Source organism: Vanellus vanellus (assembly GCF_965231255.1).
Source record: "Vanellus vanellus genome assembly, chromosome: 3".
NCBI lineage: Eukaryota > Metazoa > Chordata > Aves > Charadriiformes > Charadriidae > Vanellus > Vanellus vanellus.
In genome coordinates this window covers 69,899,802-69,912,337 of record NC_138907.1, presented here as the reverse complement: position 1 = coordinate 69,912,337, position 12,536 = coordinate 69,899,802, and the positions used below count along the sequence as shown (strand labels likewise).

General features: G+C 42.2%; 1 protein-coding gene across 1 annotated transcript in view; it reads left to right on the top strand.

The window, feature by feature from the left end:
• Positions 1–12,536, top strand: part of NCOA7 (nuclear receptor coactivator 7) — an 80,370-nt gene that overhangs the window by 45,475 nt on the left and 22,359 nt on the right. Inside the window, exons 6-9 of the mRNA XM_082480444.1 lie at positions 7,579–7,658; positions 8,516–8,623; positions 10,037–10,138; positions 11,204–11,329. Coding sequence (XP_082336570.1) covers positions 7,579–7,658; positions 8,516–8,623; positions 10,037–10,138; positions 11,204–11,329 — 416 coding nt within the window. The remainder of the gene's footprint in view (positions 1–7,578; positions 7,659–8,515; positions 8,624–10,036; positions 10,139–11,203; positions 11,330–12,536) is intronic.

Below are 12,536 nucleotides of genomic sequence, written 5' to 3'. Positions count from 1 at the left end.
CTAATGAAGGAGCATAAGTGTGGCCGCGATGGGTGACAGCTGCCTTGTTGTTTCAGGTTACTTTAGCAGTAGAGAAGGAGGAAGCCAAATGATAATATGATTCAGTAGAGGAAAGATGCAGAAGTAAAGGTGAGGGTTTGGCAGGAGGCTGTGGGAAAAGTGGGAAGCAGAACAGAAAAAGACACCTGAGATAGTGGGATGTTGTGGTGTTCTTTTGTTTGGTTTTGTTATTTTTTCTTCTCTTTTATCATGGTAGCAGTCCACTACCCAAATCTGAGCAGGGAATGTTTTTGTCTAACTTGCTTCTCATTCCTCAGGGAGATAGGTCTGATCAGATGGCCAAAAAACCTTTTTATGGGTGTGCACCCCAAGCTGCTGCAGCTGGCTAAAGGAGGAAGTGGGGCTGAGATCATGTCTCTTCCTAGAAAGCTCCTGCAGCCTCTGGGAAGAGCTAGAATGTCAGAGTGGGTGGAAGATGCCCAAAACTGGGGATCTGGCCCCTGTGGTGGTGGGGTTCACCCGTGCTTGACAGGACCTGAAAGAAAGACTTTTTTATTTAAAAGTAAATAACTTTAATGTGAATGCCGCACAGTTCACTTTGAGAGCCATGAAAAGAGCCAGTAAGGTGCTTGTGGAGATACCATTAAATCATCCTATATACAAATCTGCACGTAACAGTATTGCTGAAAGTTATTAAAACATGAGTCTAGAAAGTAGAAATGGGAAAAAATTGTTCAGATAAACTGATTTGCCTCCTCCTTCCTCTGGTACCAGCTCAAGCAGGACTTTCATATTCTTGAGGTCTTTGTGTCTCTTTAGAATGGCTTAAGTGATACTTATTGTACTCCATCTCTGTCAAGATAGGTGTTATCAGGCCTCATTCGCTGATAAGGGAACTATCCCAGGAAGCCTTGTTTGCTTAATTTCTTATCAGTATTCTGATTAGGTTACTCCAAGGGATAACTGTTCTACCCTGACTTTATTGCATTTCAGATTCTTACAAGCTACCTTCAGGTTTTTGCTCCTTGGTCCTGGTGCTTTGTTAGACTGTAATAATACATTTTCATGGTATTTTATTGGAAACATAACCCCTATTTTCAAAAAGGGAAATAAGGAAGACCCAGGGAACTACAGGCCAGTCAGTCTCACCTCTGTGCCTGGCAAGATCATGGAGCAGACCCTCCTGGAAACTCTGCTGAGGCACATAAAAAACATGCCTGACAAATTTGGTGGCATTCTACGAAAGGGTTACAGCGGCAGTGGACAAAGGAAGATAACTGATGTCATCTACTTGGGCTAGTGCAAAGTGTTTGACACTGTCCCACACAATATCCTGGTCACTAAATTGAAGAGACATGGATTTGACAAATGGACCACTCAGTGCATAAAGAACTGGCTGGACAGTTGCACTCAAAGAGTTGCGGTCAATGGCTCGATGTCCATGTGGAGAGCAGGGACGAGTGGCGTTCCTCAGGGGTCAGTACTGGGGCCTGTACTGTTCAACATCTTTGTCAGCGACATGGACAGTGGGGTTGAGTGCACCCTCAGTAACTTTGCCAATGATACCAAGCTCTTTGGAGAGGTAGACACGCTGGAGGGAAGGGATGTCGCCCAGAGGGACCTGGACAGGCTGGAGAGGTGGGCCCAAGCCAACCTCATGCAGTTCAACAAGGCCAAGTGCAAGGTCCTACATCTGGGTCGGGCCAATCCCTAGCACAAATACAGGCTCGGCGGGGAATGGCTGGAGAGCAGCCCTGAGGAGAAGGACCTGGGTGTGCTGATTGACGAGAAGCTCAACATGAGCTAGCAGTGTGCAATCACAGCCCAGAAGGCCAACCATATCCTGGGCTGCATCAAAAGAAGTATGGCCAGCAGGTTAAGGGAGATGATTCTGCCCCTCTACTTCCACTCTTGTGAGACCCACCTGGAGTACTGCATCCAGCTCTGGATTCCCCAGTATAAGTCCCACCTGCTGGAGCATGTCCAGAGGAGAGCTACGAGGATGATCCGAGGGCTGGAGCACCTCTCCTATGAGGAGAGGCTGAAAGAGTTGGAGCTGTTCAGCCTGGAGAAGAGAAGGCTCCGGGGAGATCTTATTGTGGCTTTCCAGTACCTTAAGAGGGCCAACAGGAGAGCTGGGGAAGGACTTTTTACTAGGGCATGTAGCGATAGGATGAGGGGGAATGGCCTTAAACTGGAAGAGGGCAGGTTCAGATTAAACATTAGGAAGAATTTTTTTACTTTGAGGGTGGTAAGGCACTGGACCAGGTTGCCCAGAGAAATTGTTGAGGCCCCATCCCCAGAGGTGTTCAAGGCCAGGCTGGACGTGGCCTTGGGCAACCTGGTCTAGTGTCCCTGCCTATGGCAGGGGGGTTGGATCTTGATGATCTTCAAGGTCCTTTCCAACTCTAAACCATTCTATGATTATTTCTTCTAACAAATCTGTCATAAAGATGTAGGACGAGAATGTCCTAAAACAGCAGTGACGTACTCGGCAATGTGGAAAAATATGACTAGTATCTTACAGTTTTAAGGAAACCCTCATTATGTCATTGCACAAATAATTGTTTTTTTTCAAATCTTAAAATTTGCATATGGTTTTTCTTCCTCCATCTCAAAAAGGATATAGCAGGAGAAGAAAAACTAACAAGAAGGACAGCCTGTGCAATCAGACAAATAGGAAGGAGTCTAAAGTATGCTAGTATTAGTCAACCTGAAAAAGTGAAATAACTTAACAGAAGATGTTGGAAATCTGTGACATCATGAATGGTATGCGGAAGGTGAATAATGACTATTGATTTGTTCACCCTTATAATAACATTAATTCGGATGCTTAGTGAAATTAATCAAGTATAATGTACAAGAAAGGAAGCACTACTTTATGTAGCACATCATGGTACTGTGGGGATCATTGGCATAGACCAGTGTGGAGGTCTTGAAGGGACTGCGCAGTTCAGTGGATGCTGCTCCTCTAGCGTGGGAAATCCGTGATTTCTAGAAGCCAAAGGGGCTAGTCAGGAGAAAGATTTCTGTATTTACATGCTGCCTAAGTGTTTGGTAAGACAGAGATTAATGAGTAAAATGGACTTTTGGTCCAAGTATGCCATTGCCTTTATTCTGTCAGGCTACTGAGTTTGTTTACAGAGTGTGGGAAGTGGTCAGTCCTTTGGCCCCGTGTTTAATTCAGCATTCCTGCTACCATTACCAGGCCTCAGCCAAACTGATGGCTTGGAAACTGTCAGGCAGGTTCAGCTGTCACCGCCAGCACTGCAAAACCTCACGCTGATTTCAGCCAGCAGCAGATCATGCTGTAGCATTGGTGGTGATGGTATTGTCTCGCAGTGGCACGTTGTATGTCAGTGTGAGCAGCCTGGGATTTGGTTGATGCTTCTTGACCGATTCTATCTACTTACACAGCTATTTACATAGAAGTGCAATTCTCCTATCATGTGTCAAGGTCTTTTGGATGATAAACTGATTGGCCTCTTTGTCATGCTCCTTCAGTAATTGCTTTCCAAATTATTCCTAGGTAATTCTTTTTTGTAAGGTTTCCCATAGCATTGCAAAATGAAATATGGACCGCCTGCTAGGAAACGAGTTAAGTGTAAATATATCAGTAAGGGCAGAAAAATTTCTCTTCTAGACCTATCCATTTTCAATAGGCCTGTAATTTCTTGCCTGTTCTCACTTCTCATTGCTTATTAATTTTACTATTTTTACCTAATTCTTATTTTACATGTTTCCAGAATTGACAGAGAGGTTCAGTCCACCCACTCTGCCATTTTCCAAAAAATGCAGTGTGATCAAATTTGCATTAACACCTAGTCAGTTCTCATGGTTGTATGATCCCATCTTCAGTGTACATATAGTGCAGGAAAACTTGGGAGGCGGAACTGTGAGTCACTTCACCACTAAGCAAATGTCCAAGTTCAAAAAGTAGCCAGTGGCATTTATTTTAAAGCCTGTGAAGAGGTGCAGCTTCTGTCTGGTTCTGTCTGGAAGAAATGTGGTTACTGAGGACTCCATCATGCCTTCTTATGCTCTGGGTGCCTTTGGGACTACTACTAGAGCTAGCTGCCCTCAGATCATGTTGGAAAACATTTGGCTTCCTGAAAGGGATATGAGAGAGGATAAGGGAACTGGAGAAATAGTATGTTGTGGTGTTTTACATGCTTTGCCAGGCTTTCTACCCCCTCCGCTGTAACCGTTCATGTAGAGCGTAATTTGTGAGCTCGGCCTCGCTACATGTACAGTAAGTAGCCTTAGCAGTACTTGTCAGATTTAATGGATTCATTGGAATTCTTTCCTCTGAAAGTATGATTTCTTTTAAAAATTTTATTAGTTTAAATCTTTATATGCACAATTAAAAACATAGACTAGTTAAGACTTTCTGCTATTCAAAGTGATAAGATGTGGTTTGGAATTGCCAAAGCCTTCCAAGTAGTTATGATCAGCGTAAGGATGGTGTCCAGAACCCCTTGTTGGTGGGATCCACCCCCCACACACACCCCCACCCCCCAAAAAAGGTTGGGGGGAGGGTGGTGGAGAAAAAAAGTATTCAAACAAGAAATGTCAAATTTGGTTTCAGAAGACAGGTAGGTTCACAGACTGTGACTGCTGCTTTTAGCCTGTAGCTAAACAGGCTATATAACATATACTTGCTCATAGATGTGAAAGAAAAGCAAGCCATCTAATTGTTGGGCTTATTTAGGATTTATTAACCTTTATTGGCAAGAGAAGGACTGTATTATGTTTAGTCTAAACTCGGCTTGTCTTTTAAACTTTTTCTGGTTTATGTATCTGTACAGTTTTGGGGTTTCTACTATATGTGAGTATCTAGCTCACTTTTCTGTCTCGCACCACAGTTGTGTTGGGGACCCTACTAAAGAAACAGACCTGCAGTCCTATCAGACAAGAACTAGAGCATTTTATTTGTCTGCTTGCAACACAGTATTTCAGGTTATAACTTTTCACTGGATAGTGTTTTTTAATCTCCAAACTTTGTGGTCCATGTAATTAGGAGGACCTGAAAAATACAGGGTATTTTACAGGGTGAGAGAGAGGAGCATCCGCTGCCAGGTACGAAGCTGTAGAGGAGAAAGTTGTCTGTATTGCTAGAGTATCTTGTGGTCGTCTTGTGCCACAGTGGCGTAGTGGTTGCTGTCATGGTCAGCTCTCAGTCACCATCCCACCTTCCAAAGACAATGTGTTGGAACGACAATGTTTAGCTAACACCAAACACCATAAGCTCTGCAGAGAAACCGCTTTTAATTGCGTACTGTTACTCTTCCGATCCACACACAGATGTAAACTTTTTCACATTCAGCAGGTGCAAAATCTCTCCCTCCCTCTCTCTTCCCACCCCCCATCTTTCTGGGCTACTTATTTTTATTCCCCTTCCCACCCAAAGGTCTTACTGGTGCATGTGTAGTTAGTATGAAATAATTGCTCTTAACTGTTTCCTACTTCATGTGCTGTTTCTGAGCTAAGCAAGAGTTCATGTATGTGGAAACTTGTCTACTTTTTCCAGCTAGGCTCAGTGATTTACTAGAAGATTAAGTCTACCTATAAACCTTTCTTGTCTATCTCCTGAATAGTACAAAATAGTGTGAACTCACTCGTTAGTTGGGGGAGTTTCTTCAGGCAGGATTGTGTCTGTATCGGCAGTTGTACATAAATAATGGATTAAGGAAACATCCACTATTTGCCACTTCTTTGTTGTTGTATTGGCATTGTGTTTCTGATGGTTTAATACTGTGCCCCGCTAATATTGTCATTACCTGTTTTTCCATCCATCACTATAGACTGCTTTGACTTTGATCAGAGGAAGATGGCGTGACAATGGTGGAAAAAAAGATGGTCAGGAAAAAGCAGCAAGAATTCTCATTTTAAAAGTTTTACTGTACGTCTCCAGTCTTGGAGGTGATATGTCTGAGGTCATTGAGTGATGCTCTGTTCCAAAAATGCTATCAGGGAAAAGCCAGCATTGTCCTGATGTTCCTCTTCCTACCTCTGTCCTTCATGGCCCGTGTACTATTCACGTGTACTTAAATTGTATGTGTTTAGTCCCTGCGTGCTTTCTGCCTCTATTACATTGTGGGGAAAATGTGTTTGCTGTCTGTTGCATGGCTAACCTTGGCGCTTCTCGCGACTGCATCCCTGGCAGGCGGTGGGTCAAGTACCCCTGCAGTAACACCTGGATGTATGTTCAGCTGCGTGCACCAGGCAGGGCTCTAGTGAGTCTCTGTTGACTGAAGGAGACGGTCTCTGACCGTGTAGCCTCTGGAAGATGCTGAGGCAGTCCCCAGCATTAATCTTGCTGTGAAAACGGATTGGCAGAAGGGTCAGATGCAGCGTGCTTCTGAGCCGCTCCTTTCTTCTTGTGTACATTACAGTGGGCCAGGCGCCCCACACCCTTCTTTTTACTGTCCACCTCTTGCTACCTAGAAATAGAAAAGGCTGCAGCAAAGCCTGAATGCGAGCCAGAAGCCCTGCACTGCCATACTCATCCTTTCTTCCCTGATCTCCTTCTGGAGCTGCCAGCTTTGACCCCAGGAACAGTCCCCCCAGGAGGGACTGTGTCTCCCTGCTCCTGGCCCTGGCTGCTGGTTTTGCTGGGCCCAGCCCTGCTGTGCCTTCTCGCCTCTGCCTGTCTCGGCTGGGCTGCAGCACCCTGCTGGAGGCAGCAGGACCTTTCTGAGGGGCCGGGGGTGAGGAGGACAGCCATGCTTAGCCTCTCCGCACCTGGCTCCGCTCCTGGAGCTGGGGCTGTGTGCCACCCTCGTCCCCCCCAGGTATGTGGGTCTGGGCTCGGGGTGCAGAGGGTGAATCCTTGGGGCCAGTGTCGATTTCAGGGAGCTGGGGTTGGCTGGGCAGCAGGCATCTTCGCTGATCCTCAGCTTCACTTGCCCTCTGCTGTGGTAAGAACTGTAAATAGCTACTCTGCTCACGCTCCTGAGCGGTCACGTGTGCCTTTCGGGTCTTGCAAGGGCTTCTACAGGTGCAATAAGTTTTGTATACTGTAGCTGATAAAAAATGTCTTCTGAACAGGCTTTATGCTTTCTCATACTTGACTGTGTAGTGTATGCATGTGTGCTTTACAGGACTCTTAGTGTACTTTTACCTTCACAGTTTAAAATAGCATTTAAATATGATGTACTGGAGGTGAAGCGGTGATTAACCAGTATTTGTTGTGGTCGTACTAATGCAGTATCAGTGTGTATGTTCATCTACTGGTTTCTGCCTCAGCGTTGATAGCAGCTCATCACACAAAGTGCTTGTATCCAACAGCTGAATTGTGTAGGAATACAGATAAAAATATGGGAGCAGTTCTGTATTGATATGGTATCACGTATACATTACACTTGCGGAATCCCTGAATAATTACTAAATCTGCTGTACTTGATGAAGTTTTGCTTGCCTTGCAATGTAATTTCAAGGCCTAATAGATATCTTTTATGTGCCCTCTTGTTCCTGTTCACAGCTGCAATTTGCGCATCCTGTAGATATCTTTCAAAACACGTTGATAGGCAAACATCTCAGAAGTCAATTACTTGAATCATTTTTTTTCCTCTTTAGATGACAATCAAAACAAAACCAATGAAAAGAAAGAGAAAAAAATGGTTTCTCAGAAACCCCATGGTACCATAGAATATACTGTAAGTATTGATGTGTGCTTTGTTCATGTCTGCTATTTGAAAGAGAAGTTGTTGAGGTTGAGAGGGTGCCTGTGGCACAAAACTGAAAACACTGTGAATGCTGGCTGCAATTTGTAGCTATCTCAATAGGGATTGCTCCAGATATCATTGTGTGGGAAGAGCTAGGCTCGTGTCCTGAACCACTGTTCAGCCCAGGTCCTCTGCCTCTTCTCACAGCCTGCCAGTCCTATTTTTACTTTGGCACCATGGCTCTTTAGTAGAGTAATCAATTTTGTCATTTTGAAAAATACTTCCATTCCATAGTGTTGCTTAGGTCATGAAGTGGTTGGCGTGTGCTCAGTCCTGAGATGATGTGAGACCTCTTTAAGCTGGAGCAGGGTGGCAGTGTGCTGCTGTGACAGCTCAGAGGACTGGCTCTGCCCAGAAAGTCTCTCTGTGAGCTGGCCAGGTCACTGAACCCTACCCTCCATTACACAGAGTGACTGTGGGAGGCAAGTGTCCCAGCTGGGAACAGCACAAATGCCTGATGTGCTGTGACTGCTAAAAGTGTAATGAACTTCCTAGTGTGTGTTGTTTCCCCATTTGCCAGGCCAGTTCTAGATAAGGTGGTGCTGCTTTAAAGTTTTATGAGAAAAGGAGGGGGACATCTGTAACACCTCTCCATTTTATCTACTGTATAGTGTGAGAGAATATTTTTTTCTTTTTATTGATATTGGCTTATCATGTAAGCTATTAAGCAAAAGGTATGTTGAGATCATCAGATCTATTCCCTGCAAATGGTTTGTTAGATGGTTTTAGTTCAGATGGTGTGCTGAATGTGTTCACTATGCGATCTTAAGCTTCAACTCTTTCTTCAGGCTGGAAACCAGGACACCATAAACAGCATAGCATTAAAGTTTAACATCACCCCAAACAAGCTTGTGGAGCTCAATAAGCTTTTCACACAGACGATTGTGCCAGGCCAGGTAAATATTTTATGGGTTTTTTTTATACCTGAAACCTGATTATTTGCTATGTATTTAAAAGCTTTTTACTACTTTCACGTATCTTTTAGGTACTTGGATACAAGGATAATGGACAGTAATTTAAATCCCTCCAAGGGGAGCTCACTAGATTGTTACCTGGAGTTGCAGGGGGAGCTTTGTAATTGCCATATCTGACTTCTGTTATTTATTTGCTGTCACTAAAGCTTAAAGATGACCCTGAAACTCAAGAGGGTAATGTAGCTGTTGCAAGAGAGTTGAATTCTTGGGAAGCCTAGATAAATGCTGTATATTATAATACATTAAAGAATTAGAGAGTTAGATACAGTAATTGAAATGGCTCTTTGCCATTACGTTTGGGATGAGTCAGTCTCTTGTAAGATGAGAAATAAATGGAGATAGACAGTCTTTGGGGGAGTCAGGTAATGGAAATGCAAATGTGAAGACTACCACCTGGTTCATGAAGAGCAGATCTCTACTTCTACTTCACAGATGTAAAGAGATTGAAGTGTCCTGATTTGCGGATAGGGAGACTGAGGCACAAAGAGATGGCATGATTTGCCTGAGAATACCCAGCAGACAACAGCTGGGATAAGGAAAATGGTTTTATTTTTCTGAACGTTTTTAATTTAAAGCTAAACTGTGAACATTTTTTTAACTTCAGAAATATCTTTCTTTGGTCTGACACTTGCAACAAATGGCTCTGTTTTTATATGCAGTGGAGGTCCAAAGCTGTACTGCAGTTTCAGTACTGCTGTACTAAAAATCTGGGATGTTCACTGTGAGTGAATCTGAAAATTAAAACAAAGCATTATATTTTTATATATATACACGCATGTGTATTAGTCTATTACACTTTTCAATGTAGTACATGATGCTAAAATGCTAGTTCATATAAAGAATATTTTCTTAAATTTGGAGATACAAGTATGTTTTTGGAAACAGGCAACCTATAGCGAAGAGTTATAAATGTCTACCACTAAAAATCTTCATCTTCAATGATGGCCTTCTCTTTGGACCAGAACTTGCTGTTACAAGTTAATGACTGTTAAGAATAATTTTACAGTTACTTGTTTTGTAGTTGTGATAGTTGTAAGACAACCTGGGATTGTAACTTTGGGGGGAAAAAAGGAGGTTCTCGTTCTGTGGAAAATGTTTTATTTTCTTGTTCGTGCTGCAAAATAAAATGTAGAGCTAGATCCTGTAATTAATTAGACTTGTGTGTGCCTTGCCATCACCGTCTATGAAGGACACCAGACTAACTAGTTGTTAAGGAATGCATTGCAAACCCAATATTGATCACTTGTGATGTCTTTCTAGTAGAATACGGTGTTTACAGTGAGTAACTTTCTAAAGCTTATGTCTTACTGTTTTGACATATGTGTTTGTATTTAGATTCTCTTTGTGCCAGAAACAAGTGCTGCGAGGCTGTCTTCTTTCAGTCCTGGTGCTCCCGTTTCTCCTTCATCATCAGATGCTGAATACGATAAACTCCCTGTAAGTCAATCATTGGTTGACGGGTCTTATACTCACAAAATTTAGGATTCTGAAGCTGAGATTCGGGGCTGTGTAAATAGCAGTTTTTTGAGGTTGTAGTTCAGACCTTGTGTGTAGTGTTGTTAATATTGAGTGACATTAATTTTAATTTGCTGTACTACAAAATTTACCATCTCTTTAAAATATTCCAAATTAAGGGAATTCTGTCTGAGCATAGAAACCCAGTACAAGTTCAGTTGGGCCCAGAGTCTAATCAAAGCAATTGAAAATGATGTAGTGTATAGGTTTTAAAGAATAGAAAGTTAAATATGAAGAATTACTTAGTGTTTCACCCTGGAGATTTCTATGCTGCTCTGCAGTCCAGAGCCTTAATCCTGCATTGATATCCTTGAGCGTGGAGGCCGTTAGCTTAGTCTGAGCAGTCAGTTTCTTTCTAGTTAAGCGGGTTATGGTGGTACCCATATATAAACTTGTCTTCTATAGATAAGACTGCTGTGAAATCTTTGTGAAAGGCCTTGGCATAGCTGATATTTCATTTTCCTTAGAAGGGTGATTGACCATGATGATTTTAGATAGTAGTTTTGGAGAGTTTGGCTGTCCACCTGCTGATGTTAAAACAATTAGACATTTCAAATCCATAGCTAATGAAAAGCAAAAGTGGAGAGAAGCCTGGAGTGAATAACTGTGTTTAACCTTGATCTTACACTGCTGTGTCACCTGCATGGGGAATCACACCAGTGCATTGTGTGTGGTGTGGATGGTGTGGCAGGAGATGGCAGGACTAGCCCTCTCTTAATGAGAGTACCTCATTGAAATTCTGTTAGCTGACTTGCCTCAGCATTTTTTAATTTCTTGCCTATTATTTGTATTGACGGTTTTTGTAATGTTATGAGATTTTTCTTCCATAGAGGATGCTGTGTGAAGCATACATACATACATGGCCACCACTTTTTCTTACTTAAGCAAAAGGAAAATGTTGGTTGAACCTGGTCTTTTAGTTGCCCAGAATCTGAAAGTATATGATTCTCATCCTGCTGGTCTGTACTGAACTTTTTCTTCTTTAAGGATGCTGATTTGGCAAGAAAGGCCTTCAAACCAGTTGAGAGAGTCCTGTCCTCAACTTCAGAAGAGGATGAGCCTGTGGTTGTCAAATTTTTAAAAATGAATTGTCGTTACTTCACAGATGGTAAGGTAGGTGAAACCTGACTTTTAGACATTGTTTGAGATTCTTTAAAAGCAAAATCTGTTTTGATAAGTGAGAGATGAATACTGGGGGAGTCAAATGTGCTCCATGTTTGTAAAAAAATGTAAAAGTTATGGTAGCTTCATCTACCAATGCTGTATTTATTGGTACCGTGGTAATATGCTGTATCATTTTGTTCTTTTAATTGTTTCATCTGTTATGATAATTCTTTTTATTGAAGAATAGCTCTTCTATCCTACCTATCTTCATTCCTTTACCATGTCTTCACATAATTATCTGGTTTAAGAGTGTATTGCTAGGTACACAGAGAAAATGCACTTCAGAGTTATGATGTGTCAAGATTACTTGTTCGGTTCCAGCAAGTTGTGCAACAGCTTTATAAAATGAGCACATGCCTACCTGATTCCTTTATGACTTTAAGCTAAATTTTAACTGTTTCCAGAGCAGTGTTTCCAAATACGTCCACGTTGTTTCTGGACTTGCTAATGAATGTCATGCAAACCCTAATAAAACGATAAATATTGCATGATACAACCCTTTCTTTTTCTTGCAAGTGTTCTTGTAACGTACGTGTTCCCACTGGGACTGCAACCCTAAATTTTACAGCAGCTGTTTTAGAAGCAAAGGCACAAAGCTTGGGCAGTATTTTAAGCTTCTTTTCTTCTCAAGGTTGCAAGACACTGTTGTCTTGAACTGTCTACTTTGATATATGCACTCTTGTTGACTCTGGTTTCAGTTAGATGTCTGCATGTTTGGGTTTTCAAGTTCTCTGGAATTTATAACACTGGAGACACTAACCATCGTAGTTTAAACCTATTTTTCCCTTAGTCCTTACTTTTGCAAGATGGATGTGTTTACACCTACAGTTCTTGGCTTCTTTTTGCATTGAGTGGATTTAGACTATATTTAACTACTTTGCAATTTTTTAGTCTGCTATTTTGTAGAAAGTAATAGAGGGCTACTTGACATCTTGCATGTAAATTAGGGCAATTGTTGCCTTGTTATGTGATGCCTGGTAGGTGCAGGGGATACAGATTGCCAATTTTATGGCTGTAGGACTGAAAAATTTGCAGTCAGAGAATCAAAAGTGGGGATTTTGATTCTTTCATCTAAGCACAAACCAGGCATGTGTGCGTGAGTCATACAGAGAAGCAAATGGGAAATATATACGGACTCTGCTTTATGAAGGAGGAG